The 15,905-nt window shown below is 42.3% G+C and overlaps 2 protein-coding genes across 2 annotated transcripts; one reads left to right on the plus strand and one right to left on the minus strand.

The window, feature by feature from the left end:
• Positions 1-1,610: 1,610 nt before the first annotated feature.
• On the plus strand, positions 1,611-4,114 carry LOC147308635 (transcription factor JunD-like). Its single transcript, XM_086271381.1, has one exon. The coding sequence runs from the start codon at positions 1,880-1,882 to the stop codon at positions 2,813-2,815; it is 936 nt and encodes a 311-aa protein (XP_086127507.1). The 5' UTR covers positions 1,611-1,879; the 3' UTR covers positions 2,816-4,114.
• Positions 3,868-15,905, minus strand: rab3aa (RAB3A, member RAS oncogene family, a). The gene is made up of 5 exons (XM_086271382.1): positions 15,783-15,905; positions 12,833-13,057; positions 11,207-11,325; positions 10,623-10,747; positions 3,868-6,980 (listed from the first exon to the last, which is right to left on the minus strand). Exons 1-5 carry the CDS (start codon positions 15,783-15,785, stop codon positions 6,790-6,792), a joined length of 663 nt encoding a protein of 220 aa, XP_086127508.1. The 5' UTR covers positions 15,786-15,905; the 3' UTR covers positions 3,868-6,789.

Genomic DNA, 15,905 nt, shown 5'->3' on the forward strand with positions numbered 1-15,905 from the left:
TTTTTTTATTTTTATTTTTATTTTTGGGGGGGGGGGGTCTTGCCAGCCCCCAAGTCCTCAGGTGAACATTTAACCCCCAACCAGCTGCTCCGGTGGAGCTGCTCAGACGCACGGTGAGTGGAACAGGGTTTTGCAGAGCCTTTCTCCCCAGAGAGTCAAAGTCAAAGGACACTTCTCCGTGACTTACACAACCTCTGACACGGCCTGTTTACCTGAGTGTAGAGGACAAGCTTTCTTCTCGGTTTGTTGTTAGAAAGTCACGGCTAATCTAATTTTGCCTTGCAGGAACAGCCCTTCTTTTTTCATTCTCGGTACACTGTGCGGTCCACACCCCTGGGTTGCGAAATGACTCACACATTCTGGACACTGCATCCTGTGTGGCTGGCACAATGAAGAAAATGCGCTCTCCATCGGTGTTGGAAACATTATAAAGTGAATGCTTCACAAGATGTATCTCATTCATGTTACTGGCGCCGTGGCTACAGTCTCCATATCAAACACCCACACGCACAGGACACCTCCACAGACCTCCTACACAACCTGCACTGCAGTCGCTACCCCGCCCCTCCCTCTCTCCTTCTCCCGCCTCAACTCATTCACCTTTCTCTCAGTCTTGCCTGCGTCACTCACCGTGTCTCTGTTGCCACGGAAACTAACGATGCCCTCTCTGCTCTGGTGCTGATGCAGGCGGGCTGTTGACGTCACCGCTGAGCGGTGGGCGGAATAACAATGTTTTGCTCGACCGCAGGGTCTCAACTCGCTGATATACTGTACTGCAAGGATGCTGTATTTGTCTCTCGTACATCTCTCTGTTTATCCCACTCTGCTCTGTGAGGCTGTGAGGGTCTAAAGTACATTCGCCAGCCATATGAGTCATTTCATGCGGGTAAAAAAAAAGAAAAAATAATATTATAATTGCAAAGTAGCTGCACGCATTTTTGTTGAACAAATACATTCGGCTTTGGAGACCTCAGAAAAATACCCTACATAGAGTTTGTTTTCCAGCAGCCACTGATGGACATGTAAGGGCATTAACATTTCCACAAGTTACTTTCAATCACAGTGCACACTGGTTTCCTCCATTTACTTTCAACGTTTCCTTCCCTTTTCTCGTTTATGCTCAGTTTAACCAGGAACACCATGAGACATAATGCCTCATCTTAAGTCTGGTTTATATGAAAGTTAACCGTGATCTCTGAGCCTTTAATCAGGTCTAATCAGAGTGTGATGAATAAATAACGCTGTAATCTGAATTTGAACTTTAACCAACACAACGAGATAGCAAGCCTGCTCTGCTTCCACTTTTCTATTCATTTTCATCTATTAAAAACCTTCTTTTGACTGAGTTGGAGGAACATTTTCAGCAGAGCCTGCTGCGCTCTTCTCCCTTTCCTTGGCCTTCGCCTCTCACACCTTCCCCGCCCAGTCTCTGCTCACTTCTGGCGACCCTGAGCTTTTTTATGCTATGACATCAAACCACAATGCATTGCACTGTTTGGAGTTTACCTAATGTCTCCATGGCGATAAAGGCCGGCTCTGCCCCTTATTCAAATTGAACCGGAAACCAACGTCATTTTGGGCCAATCTCCGCGCTCTGGAGTGACATAATGGAATTTTTAGGGCTAGAAAGCGAGCAAGGTCTGGCGCTGCGCATAGCAGTCGTGCCATCGGGAAAAGACCATATCATATAGAGGCACATCAGAGCCCCAACAGGCACAACAGCTTAGTTGAAGTGGTCGACCGAGTGATAAGACGAGAAAGGAGATAAGGAGACCGGAATACACCAAGTAAGAGTCAGCTGATTTCCTCATGTTTGGATGTGACTGTTGAACAAACGTTAATGCCTAACGCTCAACACTCCCTCTCATGAGGGTGTAGAATGGAAACAAGCCTCTACACAGGCACCGTGGTGAATACTTCGAGGGTCTCCGGTATCTATTCCCAGAACACGATGATGAAGAAGGACATTAATCTGAACCTAGACAATCAGAACTCCGAACTCAAATCTAACCCGCTCCGGGACGCAGACGGACTTCTCAACTCCTCAGACTTAGGACTCCTGAAACTAACCTCTCCGGACCTAGAGCGACTTATTATCCAGTCCAACGGTCTAGTCACCACCACCAACCCGACCTCCCAGTTCCTTTACCCAAAGTCAGCCAGTGACGAGCAGGAATTCGCGGAAGGTTTCGTAAAGGCACTGGAGGATCTTCACAAGCAGAACCAGCTGAGCGAGACGGGGTGCGTCTCTGTGGACAGGCTGGAGCTCCTCGGATCATCCAGCGCAGCAGGCTCTGTCAGCCTTCAGGCATCAGACCTCCCTGTGTACACTACGCTGAACGGCTACGCGGCCAGTCCGCTCGGAGCCACCACCATTAACTATTCCACGGACACCATTCCCTTCCCGCCGCCGCCGTCTCATTTGGCTACCGCGCAGCAACAGGCGGCCGCTGCGGCCGCTCTGTCACGACTCCAGTCTGTCGGCGCTTTTAAGGACGAACCTCAGACCGTGCCGGACATGCAGAGCTTCGGGGAGAGTCCTCCTCTGTCCCCCATCGACATGGACAACCAAGAGCGCATCAAGGCGGAGAGAAAGAAGCTGCGCAACAGGATAGCCGCCTCCAAATGTCGCAAGAGAAAGCTGGAGAGGATCTCTCGGCTGGAGGACAAGGTCAAGACCCTGAAAACGCAGAACACCGAGCTGGCATCCACAGCCAGCGTGCTCAGGGAGCAAGTGGCCCAGCTGAAGCAGAAGGTGATGAACCATGTTAGCAGCGGGTGCCAGCTTTTACCAAACCAGGTCCAGGCTTATTAATTCCAATAATGGTGCTCTTTAGTTGATGTTTATTACTGCTACAAATGTGGCCCGAGGATACAGGCCTGCATTATAAAGAACATTTGTGCCCCGTGTAACAGAAAATCCCTTTCACGAGACGCTTAACGCGAAGCCAGTGTGGATGCATCCTCACGGCTATGGTTGGGAAGCATAAACAGAGACGTTTACACGGAAGTGAACAGGCCTCGATAAGAGCTGCAGGTCAACTGGAAAACGAAAGCTGGTGGGGACTACAGCTTGCAGTGTTTTGCAGCAAACAGACTCACTTTGATGTCCTTATTCTGGGAAAGCCATGTAGCAAAGTGCAATTCACTGAACTGGTGTGGCACTTATTTGTGTGTAAGCTGGACAATCTCAACGTGGGCGCAACCAAAACACCGGGGTGTCACCAAGTGCTGTCATCCACTGTGTAATATAATGCCTTACTTGTTTACAAGCACTTAAAAATGACAAATATCTATATTTTATTTACTGAAACATTTCTTATTTTACATATGGTCTTATTTCATTGTTTTGGTTTTTTTTTGGAAAAATGAACACTGCATGTCTTGTCGCTTCTGTGTACAGTAACCTTTGTACTTTCCTTTATGATGGCTACTCTTGTACTTCTACTTGCCAAACTTCCATGAATGTATGTGTATGTGCTGAGAAACTCCATGTATCATGTGTAATGAACGAGTCTACAAGACATTATTAAATTCACTACATTACTACAGCTCAAACGTTTTGTTTCTTAATAAGAAGACAGCCTGCTGATAACAGTTTAAAGGACTTACACGACATCTTTTCTACATATCTCTTTTTGCACAGTTGACACTGTGGGTGTTGTATTAAGTGCTGTAGAGAAGCTGAATCAAACCATAGATGGTCAAACAACTCAAAGGGCAGAAATGAACACATCATTGTAATATTGTGCCCTCTGCTGGGCACAGTACAACTTACTCTAAACCATTTCTGAGCCATCACATGTGCACTTCTTGTAAATCACCCACACTTTGGGAGAGGTTGTTGAATCCACACAGAACTCCAGCTTTGAGAAGTTGTTTATTGATTCCTTATTTTTAGTAAACCTGGCATTACACAGTTACAGCACAATTCACATTCCTAATGCCTGACGGGCAGAAAGTTCCTATTTACACAGGTTATATGTAACAGGGTGAGGAAAGAGGAGGAGGAGCTGGACGGGAGGATGTGTTTTCCTAAGTTATTAGCAAGTTTACAGCTGCAGTAAGATACACTAACCAAAATTTAAAAAAAAAAAAAAAAAAAAAGGACAAATGTGGTAAGAATCACTTTTTAATCAAGTGTTCAGCATATTCACTTTATTCCCAAAACACTTTTGATGTTTGGAGCTGCTGCACAGAGTAGAAAAACTACCAGACAGGTTTGATAGCACAAGTCCAACAAGCAATGTTTTTGGCTTTAAACACATCAGCAAGACCCTCTTTATAGAAACTGTACATTCAAACGCCCGAGTACAGTGCTCAAAAACTTTCAGCGAGGCTTCACTGTGCTGACGATGGTCAAAAAAACAAAACAAAAACAAAACTGTTCTATGCTCAGCCTAGCCTTAAAAGTTACATAACTGATATCAAAAGACAAACAAACTTCCCACCAAAGTCATGTGGACATGAGCAGAGGTTTTACACTGGAATGTTTAACTTTCCTCTCGAGGAATCATCTTAAGCTTTGTACACTGTGCACTGTAAACACACATCTAAAAGCTGGGACAGTTTAGCGATTGAATACTACTGAACATCTCTTAAAAAGTTGAGTGCAGAACACAACGCGTAATCTAGGAAGAATACTACAAATAAATTAAGTTATAAATAATACAAAATAAATAATTCATGTGATGAAGCTATGTCTTCGCATGCCTCAGCATATGTCTGAATGCACGACTTACAGGTTTGCACTAAATACACAAGCAAACAAATCCCTTAACCTGAGCCTCACAGAAAGAAAGGGAGAAATAAGAGTCACAATTTAACATGCTCAAAAACATCATATTCTGTCAAAAATAAATACGTAAAGACATAAATATCATCTACAAAGACATAAGAGGCTTCCTGGATATGGCAGGACTGTGCTGCACCAGTGCTCACACTGAATCACATGCCTTTCTAGTGAGTGCACGCTGCACATTGTACGCATTGAATGAAAGTAATACAATGTGCAGGGGGCTGTGGGCTTAACATCTGAAACCTTTAGCCCCACCGGGTACCTCCAAGTATCTTAACTGCATGATAGGTGGGATTTCAAATCAGACAACAGCTCATACAGATAACCATCCAGTCAACCAGAATCCATTAAGAACATCAACGACATGCACCTCTTACTACGGCACAGGAATGAATCCAATATCCAAAATCATTCTCACTTTAATATATTATATATGCATTTCACCTTTAGAACATTTATACACTCTTCAGTTAGCGAAATAGATCCTGTATCCTTTTATTTTGTCCTGTGTTAAAAAGCAGCAGTAACAAAAAAGGTTAAAAAGAGGCTCTGTTGCTTTTTTTTTTTTTTAACGCCGCATTAACATACTCTCCGAGTCTGCTAATAAACATTTGTTTAAAATTTCTGAGACAGGCCTCAAAGTAATTATATATCTACACTCATAGAATAAAGAAATGCACTTCTATTACTACCACTTATTTTCAAAGTTAACATATTTCATAACAAAACTAAAACTGACACACTGTATGCCTATGAAAAGTTTGCACTCAGGTGTTTCCAGTGTTGTAATGGTGAAGTGATAAAGACTTGGTAGGAGAACAATAGGCTCCTGATTCTCTGTCATGGTGCTGAGTACAAGCCAGCCGAGAGTTATTACAGAACAGTAAGAAGTTGACACATGTGCACACTAGCTTAAGTCATGGGCTTCTTTTTTAAAGTTGTACAACCATGCGCATCTTCTACATTAGTCAGCTATACCTGACCATATGATCAAATTCAGAAATGCCTATACCTGCATCTTTTAAGGTGGAATGCACAGGTTCTCTTAAGTGATGTACGAATTTCAACCTGATTAAGCGTCCTGTTAATCTTGGATGCAAAATGTTATCAAAGTAAATGAGTCATACCTTTTCTGTTGACTTTTGTTTTGTTATGAACTACATTAGGGATAAATAAAGTCTTTCTGATTCTGATCTGATTTAGTAAAAAATCTCCCTAAACAACAGGATCAGTGCATTTTTAGACTCCATGAGCATAGATGTCTTGATTGGTTGAGTGATATGCACAACTTGCTATTTTTCCACTAATTCCCTAAATTAAAGAGAGAAACGAGCTCTCAAACAACCCTGTAAGGACACCAAACTAAAACACAACTATGACAAGATGATTTCACATGCTCAAAACCACACCTGACCAATTCAAAAACAAAAAAACCATCAACCAACACAGCAACAAACATATTTTCAGTGGAAATAAATGTCGAGGAATTGCCAAATGATTGGTATCTATTTAGGTCTGAGGCATTGGTGCTGAATGGGAGTGGAGGCTGGAGGAGAATACTGCTCCTTCACAACCTTTTAGAGTTCAACCCAATCACAGACACATTAAAAATAAGGAATGATGTAGCCTTAGCCTGACTGGCCTTTTGCAGTTCTGTTATAGTGCGTGTGCAGCTATTGAAGACTTTTTACGATGGTAACCATGTTAAATGTTCTTTACCCCTCTGACCAAATATGCATAATCTCATAATTTCTGTACTACTGACAACAAAAACTTTAAGAACACCACATCTTTGGGGGGAACTGGCTGATGTGGACAGTAGTTGTGGTGTAGTGAGAGGGGTGGAGAACTGAAGAGCCATCTTGCGTCTGTCTCTATGTATGGCAGTTTCTGTGTGTGGTATGAAAACAAACAAAAAGAAAGCAAAACTCAAAAATAAAACCTAACAAGGTGTGTGGATCTCATGACAGCAGACGTGTGTGTAGCTGTGTTCAACAAGCACAATCCTGATGGGACCTCTGAGGCTGCTCGCTGAGCTGTGGCCCCTGTTTAGCTCCGGTGATGGTGGGGTCGTTGTTATCCAGACTCTCTGCCATCCTCTCACAGATGATGTCCACGAGCCGCTCGAATGTCTGCTTCACGTTAATGTTGTCTTTAGCGCTTGCTTCAAAGAACTCAAAACCTGGCAGAAGGGGTGACAGAGACAGATGCGCTGTGGTTACACTTATTGTTTCAATGTGCAGCTTATCCTCTTAACCCAGTGATCTCATCGTGGCAAGACATATCAAGACTAGTCAGGCAGGCAGCTCAAGTCTGATGACATTTTCCTTTATATCAGAGGACTGAAGAGATTTTAAAACCTGTCTCCCTTTGACTGGTGGTCTGAGATCGAACCAAATAGTCTAAGAGTATAAAAAACATCCTTCTCAAAGCTGCAGCTACTTAGCTTCTTTGTGCATTTCCATGTTTGTAATTTCTTAAGTTCTGATGATCTGATCTCTGTTAAACTTCAGATATCTTGTGTAATGCTCATGTTAGCAGTTCACTTTTGCTTAATTGCCTTTAATTTAGAGTTACAGTACTGTGCACAAGTCTTCAGCCACCCCTCATTTCTTTATGTTTTGCAAGGATAGTGGGAAACGTGCAAAAATACATAGAAAAAAGTATATAAAAAGGCAAAAAACAGTTCTCCAGGCTTCTTGAAGGACATTCAGAGCTTGTCTTTGGATGTTGGCTGTTTTTGTTCTGTTATCTGTCAAGATGATCCCACAATGCTTCAGTATTTTTGAGGTCTGGGCTCTGGGGAGGTCAATTAATGAACAACAGTGTACTTGTTCTTGTGTATTTTGGCACACCATGGCATTTTATAACATGTTTTCCTTCCTTAAGAATGGCTTCTTGACAGCTGCCCTTCCATTGAGACCATTTCTGATGAGGCTTTAATAAAAGGCAGCTCAATCAACTGGAAGGTCAGATGCATCTCTTAAGTCCTGTGTTAGGTCTGTGTTGATTTTCCTATTTTTTAAATTCAAATGTAAATTTTATTTGTCACGTACACAGTCATACACAGTACGATATGTAGTGAAATGCTTGGACAACTGCTCGTGACCTAAAGAAAACAAAAAAGGAAAAGGCTATGAATAAGATAGGAAATAAATATGAAAAATTAAAAAGGGTAAATTTAACTAGGAAGGAATAAAATATAAATTAAGGTTAAAAATGAAATAACTGTACAACACAAATTAGAATGAAGGGTAAATTTAACTGGGAAGAATAAGATAAAATATATAAATTAAAGTTGAAAATAAAATAACTGTACAACAAAATACACAATATAGAACTATATAAGAATGTATGAAGAAATCTAAATATAAATAAATATATACACAATAACAGCAGCTGTACAAGTATTAACCGGAAATGAAGAATATAGTGACCAGTGTTGTGCAATCCACATTATGTCTTGTGCAGTGCAAATATGCTTAAAGTGATTTAAGTGATGAAGTGAAAACAATGTCCAGAATGTCCAGTGTGTGTGTAAGAACTATATGTGTGGGTCAGTACTGTGTGGTGGTGTGATTGAGAGACCGTATCGCCTGCGGGAAGAAGCTCCTCCTCAGTCTCTCTGTGTTGGTCTTCAGGGAGCGGAATCTCTTTCCTGACCTCAGCAGAGAGAACAGTCTGTTGTTGGGATGGCTGAGGTCCTTCACGATCTTCCTGGCCTTGGTCCAGCACCGCCTGCTGTAGATTGAATGCAGGTCAGGGAGCTCGGAGCGGATGGTGCGCTCAGCTGACTGCACAACCCTCTGTAGAGCTCGTCTGTCCTGCATGGTGCTGTTCCCGAACCAGGTTAAGATGTTTCCCGCCAGGATGCTCTCTATGGTGCACGAGTAAAAGTTCCTGAGCACCTTGGAGGGCAGTTGGAAGTCTCTCAAGGTGCTCAGGAGGTGGTAGAGACGCTGACGGGCCTTTTTCACCACGGTGTTGATGTGACAGGACCATGACAGGTCCTGCGTGATGTGAACTCCGAGGTATTTGAAGCTGTCCACTCTCTCCACTGGGCACTCGTTGATGACGGGGGTCTGGTAGTTCCTCTCCTGCTTAGTGCTGAAGTCCACTATCAGCTCCTTTGTCTTACTGACGTTTAGAAGGAGGTTGTTCCTCTGGCACCAGTTCTCCAGATTCCTAATCTCCTTCAGGTAGGCCGTCTCGTTGTTATCAGAGATCAGGCCCACCACGACGGTGTCGTCAACAAACTTGATGATGGTGGTGGAGCTGGTAGTGGCCACACAGTCATATGTGTACAAAGAGTACAGCAGGGGGCTCAGAACACACCCCTGGGGGGCTCCAGTGCTGAGAGTGGTGGAGGCTGAGACATGTCCGCCCATCCTTACTGCCTGTGGTCTGCCAGTTAGGAAGTTGGAGATCCACAGACACATAGATGAGCTGAGTCCCAGATGCTCCAGCTTGGTGGTGAGTGTGGAGGGAATTATGGTGTTAAATGCAGAGCTGTAGTCTATGAAGAGCATTTTAACATAATTCCCCCTTCTAGTGTCCAAGTGAGTGAGTGATGTGTGGAGGAGATGAGAGATGGCATCGTCTGTGGAACGATTTGGACGGTAAGCGAACTGTAGTGGGTCCAGTGTGTCTGGTAGTGAAGAAATGATGAAGTCTCTGACCAGGCGTTCAAAGCACTTCATCACTACTGAGAGAAGCAGGGTGGGGTTTCTTCGGGACAGGAACAATGATGGACTCTTTGAAGCATGTGGGGATCACCGACTGAGATAAAGAGATGTTGAATATCTCAGTGAACACAGGAGCTAGCTGGTATGCGCAGTCTCTTAGGATACGACCTGGGATGCCGTCTGGTCCTGCTGCTTTCCTGGTGTTCACTCTTTTGAAGGCTCTCCTTACTTCATGCTCGGAGATGACGAGCACGTTTCCGGTGCTGGCAGTATCTTCCTGTCTGCAGCTGTTAGCGCCGCTAGCACTAGCATTGTTGGAGTCCTTAGCTGCAGCCTCGAAGCGAGCATAGAAAGTGTTCAGCTCGTCTGCCAGAGTCACGGCCGCGTTCGTCATACCGGTTTAACAACATAATCAAGGATATGATTTACCTGCTGCAGACATTTTAGGCCTGCTACATCTTCTTGGGTCCTCCACTTGTCCAGTTTTCTCAAAACATTTTTTGACACACTGAACATCACCATGTTAGTGAAAAAAACAATTTTATGTCTGTCAAATTGGCAGTTTTCATAGATTCAGCTAAAGAAATGGTGACAGATGATGTGTTTCTCCAACAGCCTGCTAGTAACAAAGTGCCTGTCCAAAGAAAAACTCAGAAAGCCTTGAGGACTGTTGTTCAAGAGCACTCTAAACATTATAAGCAAGTCTGGCTCCTTGTATAAACAAGTGAGGAGTGGCTCAAGACTTTTGCACAGCACTGTATTATACTACTACTCTTACAACCTCTCATCCCACTTAAAACATTGTCTGTAATGTTTTATGATGGCTGCGATGAAGGCCACAAGCCCAAACACACATCAAACGATAACATTTCTCTGTAAGAGCTGCTGCAGCTTTAACCTCTTGCAAACATCAGTTTCACACACAAATGAAACGATGCAGTGCAGCAAAGCTGAAGAGGACATTAAACAGATATTAAGCATTAAGTTTGCTCCCATAACGACAGCCTCACAAACAAACAGTCTAATCAAAACTTGGCCATCGGAATAAACTTAAATATTCCTGGAAATGGGAGATGCACACCCAGAGTGATACAACACCACACACAGTGTCCAGTTTTCATTCTGACCAAATGACTTACCCAGCTGTTCTGACAGCTGTCGGCCCCTCTCTGCAGCCACCACTCGCTCGTCTTCCATATCACACTTGTTCCCCACCAACAGGACCTGAGCGTTGTCCCACGAGTATGTCTTGATCTGGGTCGACCTGTTTGCAAAAACAGGATGGTTTAATGTTCTGACTCACAGAATCTCACAAGCATTTTTTGACATTAAAGCAATTTAATCAGAAAATATTTTGACACATCCCTTCAGCACAGAGCTGTGTGGATCTGAGAAGAAAACTATCTAACATACGATCTGCTGCGTTTCTTTCTCGTTCAGCAGTGACATACACTTCTTCCATCTGTGTTGCAAACACAGAGTTAGAAAAACCAACGGTTATTTTTAACATCACTGTGCATTTGTTTGCTGATTTCAGTAATGACCTACTGTAGTCTAATGATGTATTAGACTATCTCCATGTAGTGGAACCACAGCTGTACATCTCAAATTTAGATGGAGGATACGCTGAACTCAAAAGGAAAGCTGAGCGAAATTAAGAGAAAATAAGATTGCAGCTTAATGAGTCACCACTCTCACAGACAGACAATCAGCCGTCCCTCACCAGTCTTGCACAGCGTTGAAGGATTCCTCATTGGTAATGTCATACATGAGGATGAAGCCCATGGCACCCCTGTAGTAGGCTGTGGTGATTGTCCTGTAGCGCTCCTGCCCAGCAGTGTCCTACATTCAGAGACATTTTTGAGAATATGCAGGATTATTGTGATCAGAGGACAAAGAACACTGACGAGGCACCTGCAATGGATTTGTGGCTGTGCAAGAGTCTCCAAACTCCCATGAGCATTACACATTCTTGTGGTGTTTCATGTAATGAGTACTTGGTTCCAGTGTCAGGCTTTATGGCTCATATTAAGTACCCTTCAAGGGTTTACACAACAAATAAAATGAATCTAGGCACAGAAGAGGCCAGTTCTGGTACTGATTAGCGACACACGATAAGACAGACTCCACTGTCACTAATACGATGGGCAGGAAAAATCTGTATTTTAATAAGCAATAAGGTAAAAGGGAAATTCATGATAACTCTGAATATGATGAAATCTAATTTGTTTGCCAGTTTGAAAAGCTGGAGGAATTCATGTTTAGTGTTAGCTGGCAACGTTCTCAAAATGGATTTATCATTTTGCACGTTTCAAAGTATCAAGCTGCATGTGAGCATGCTAGGATCTGATTGGCTCAGGCAGTGAGTGTGAGCCGCCGCTCAGGTGTCAACGTTCTCTTAATTATAGTGAAACTACACAATGATGAACCAACTATGTGTGAGGCCTTGAGGCGGACTTCAAACAAGTATAACAAGTATGCTTACGGTAAGTGCTGTCTCCATCTGTCCATGAGTATAATTAGTCAGATAAATAGACTTCCTTTAACTTTGAGAAACTGGATTTGCAATCTGCTGTTGTTTTATATAGAATAACAATCATGTAAAAATATGAGTGCAAGTGTGTGCAGCAGTCATATGGACTTAAACCACTAAAAAAAAAAATCATAAACATGCACGCACTGCAGGCTGCATTTGGTTCAATTTAATTAGCTCTCCAGCTGTCCAACTCCACTGCAGCATAAGAAAATCTTGATTTCAGTTTGAACATTTAAAAATTATGTAATGTAGTGGAACTTATATTATAGTGCCTACTGCAAGTCTCATTCACACTATCACGCATACATTCACAACTCAATTAAATTCAATTTTATATACATGTGCAGCTCCAAATCATAACAACAACAGAAAAACCCAACAATCAAACTACATCCTATGAGCAAGCGCTTGGTGATAGCGCAAAAGAAAAGCTCCCTTTTACTAGGAAGACCTTGTGGTTCAGCTTCTTGCTCAAGGATACTTCATTACATGGAATGGAGAAGCTGGGGATCAATCAGTGACTGGCAGACACCTTTCACCAGTTACCCTCTCATTTCCCACATTTATCATTTTAAACCCAAAGATCTGCTTTGGTAACCACTACACCATCTGTACCTACAATCTCACCTCCTGAAGTTTCACAAGGAGCTACAGCGGTATGTCGGATACAGGTTATTACGTCAAAATGGGATTGTAGGAGATAGTAAGAACTTATAAAATTTGCTTTCATTTTCAATCAAACACTGACAGGAGTTAAGTGTGTTCCATAAAGACATACAAGTACTATTTTTGTGCTATTCATTACATTCTCACCCATATCTGAAGCTTTATCCTCTTGTCATTCCTGTAGATGGTCTTGACCTTAAAGTCGATGCCCACAGTGCTGACAAAGGCTGGCGTGAATGAGTCATCTGCATAGCGGAAAAGGAAGGAAGTCTTTCCTACGCTGCTGTTGCCAATGATGAGGATTTTAAACATGTAATCAAAGTTTTGGTCCGTAGACTCCTTCTGCCCGTATGTGGCATTTGCAGACGCCATCTACGCAAGGATAAGCATAAGTAAGTTATAAAGAACAAAAGCTTGAGGAAACAGCGTGCAATGTTACTTTGCATGAAACAGCAGAAACACGTTACAGTATGCACAGTACAACAACTTAAAATACTGCAAACTACATTTGTGCAACCTGAAAAAACGGCAACAAATTTGTTGCAGATGTGTTGTATTTGTTATATTTACTTCCAGCAAATTTGCAGGCCATGTATTCGTGACAGTAACTCCTTAATTAAATAAACAATTCCTCTGCTGGTGGCTGAGAAACTTTATGGTTGGTGCAGTACCCATCAGAACATTTTTCCACCCACTATTCCCTCAGCCAGCAGATCAGAGCTTTACTAACCTGCAAAAAGACAGTTTAATTGTTTTATATACTCCTAGAATTATCTACAAGAGTAGAAAATTGTTTATTAGTACATTTATTTTGCATTATATTTACTGTAAATCTATATCAGAAAACTAATTAGTAACTATATATTTTTTGTAGTGAAATAAATACTGTGTCCACTCTTTAGACCAGGAGTGTCAAACATAATGCCTGGCCCTTTGGATGGCTTTCAAAATTGTGAAGCCGGATATAAATTCAAGACTTTTAACTGTATTTTCACAAGTTTTACAGCTTTTTCTACAAATAAAGAGGTCTCCCAGGGTCATTCATACTACACCAAAGCAATGAAGTTATAGATTTCTGTAGTTTTACAAGTTAACTTCTTATAATTTAAGCTCAAAAAGTCCCACTGGCAGATTTCTTTCATTTACTATAGCAGCATTTCTTTCTCATGCAGAAAAACTGAAGCATACTTCTGAAACGGTGCTTCTTTTTCTTATATTAACATATCTGATTATATTAGCATATCTCTTTCTGTACACTGAGAGAAAGACACATTTCATTGCCCACATAAAAGCGAGCTGTATGTGGCCTCTGATGTAAAATGAGTTTGACATCCATGCTTTAGACTCTCTCCTGCAAGCTGTAGGTACTGTTGCTTGAAAGAGAAAGAGGAGAGTTTCTACCAGCCTTCAGCAAAATTTAGTAGAAATCTGTCAAACTGAAATATGCTGGCACATTAAAGAGCTTTTACTTTATTTTTTTCATTCAGATCACTGCGTAAAAGAAACCCTTAAACTATCTGATTAGATGGTCTGGTGAAAGACTTCTGATGGTATTAAAATGTGAAAATACTGACTGCAAGAAAAACTACAAATTAGTGAGGATTCAGGTGAACTCAGCCGATGGAAACACTGGGCCAATCAACATGGCCAGCAAGCACTTCCATCTAGCTACTGTTCTGTTGAATCCTGTTGAACATGTTGAATTCTATAATTTTCATGCATTTTCCAGTTAGTCTTTAGGTGGTGAAATATTCAGTTTTCTGGCTAAATTTTAACCAGATCAAACAGACAGGAAAAGCATCAGAAGAAAACTACAGACGCACAGAAAAGCCAAATCAATCTATATTACCCACAAACATCCTTTGAAGCCTCTTTTTTTTCTAAACCAACATTTGTCTGAGTAAGGAAGTCAACAACTCAGAGGCACAGAGCTCTGAAATGCATGTACCACATAGAGATCAACTCTATTGCAGAAAGTACCTGAGCTCTGAAAATAATATGATGCAACAATTACGGCATCATGAACTCAATAAGATGTGCCTCATTTCATCGCATGCTGACATCTCTTGTGTATCAAGTGAGCCTTACAGCAGACAAATATGTTCTGAAAAGGAAATAGTCTAAAAATATAGCCATAAACTTGTGTAAGTTTCCAGCACTACAAGGATGGTCTGATAGAGGGTATTACTGCAATCTTACACGAGATCATAACTAAAAACAGCCTCATGCATACCCCTGATGGGGCTAGATAATGGCATTACGGTCTGTTGCGTGAGATTTTAAGCTACTGCCTTGGATGTATCAGGACAGGAATGAAAACTGATGCCGTTTCGCTCAGATGCTGCGTCACATCCAGCCAAAAACAGATCAGAGACACGAGCGTTTCTACGTCATATCAACATAGGTTGGATAAGAAATGCACGCCTCCACTCCACACAGATAAGAGGCCGGAAGTACTAAGGCTTAGCAGGCTAAGCGTCAGCTAAACTGACTACCCTTTCCCATCCAGGGAGGGCTGGGACCTGCGCGAAGCGCTTGGCTGTACAGCCAATTATGGATGCCCGTATGGTGGGCCAGAATGTGCTTCGTAGGGCATTGTATTTTGGAAACGGCCCAAACAGTAGTGCCCTCTCACATCACGTCGCTAATTTAAATGGCTTGAACCACACCACCAATTAACACCGGATCTTAGCTCCGCTGAGAATAAGCCAGAAATTGACAGGTTGGTTCACTTTAGCTAGAGAAATACATGGTAACACTATAACGCGCTTTCATGCACCTTAGTCACCACGAAAGGTAACAAAGGGGATTAAAATAAATTAACGCATTGCGCATAAAACGGAGGTGTTTCTACAAATAATCTGAATTCGGCTACCTTTAATGCTAACACAACAGCCACCGTTACTAGTATTTATATGTGGCAGCAGGGGCTAGCTAAGCGTCCCAGCTATGTCAAATGAAGGTTACTCCTCTTAATTTACGGCTAAACACGCTATCAAAATCTCAGACTATATAACCGATTTATAACCCACATGCTTTCTGCTGCTACTGTCACACTTGACAAGGCCTAGAAATAACAAAAAACGCAGGAATTTACCATGAAATGGGTTTTCTCTTCGGCTTTACTGCAGCGGCTAGCCCTGCTTTGCACCTGCAGTAGCTCTTACGCTTCTTGATTGGCTGCCTCCGGCATAAGCAGTTGCTAAGTGTAAGAATGATT

This window comes from Aulonocara sp. 'chitande type north' Nkhata Bay, linkage group LG18 (assembly GCF_057382095.1).
Source record: "Aulonocara sp. 'chitande type north' Nkhata Bay isolate Kocher_YH1m ecotype deep benthic linkage group LG18, A_spYH_male_GT1.1, whole genome shotgun sequence".
Classification (NCBI taxonomy): domain Eukaryota; kingdom Metazoa; phylum Chordata; class Actinopteri; order Cichliformes; family Cichlidae; genus Aulonocara; species Aulonocara sp. 'chitande type north' Nkhata Bay.

What these genes read in the sequence shown, in the direction of transcription:
- rab3aa (XM_086271382.1), bottom strand. An exon ending in GGATAAAGCTTCAGATATGG is followed by an intron (nt 11,326 to 12,832) that starts GTGAGAATGTAA and finishes CTCTGAATGTAG; the next exon opens with GACACTGCTGGGCAGGAGCG. An exon ending in TTCAACGCTGTGCAAGACTG is followed by an intron (nt 10,748 to 11,206) that starts GTGAGGGACGGC and finishes TTTTGCAAACAG; the next exon opens with GTCGACCCAGATCAAGACAT.
- LOC147308635 (XM_086271381.1), top strand. Translation starts at nt 1,880, where the DNA reads ATGGAAACAAGCCTCTACACAGGCACCGTGGTGAATACTTCGAGGGTC.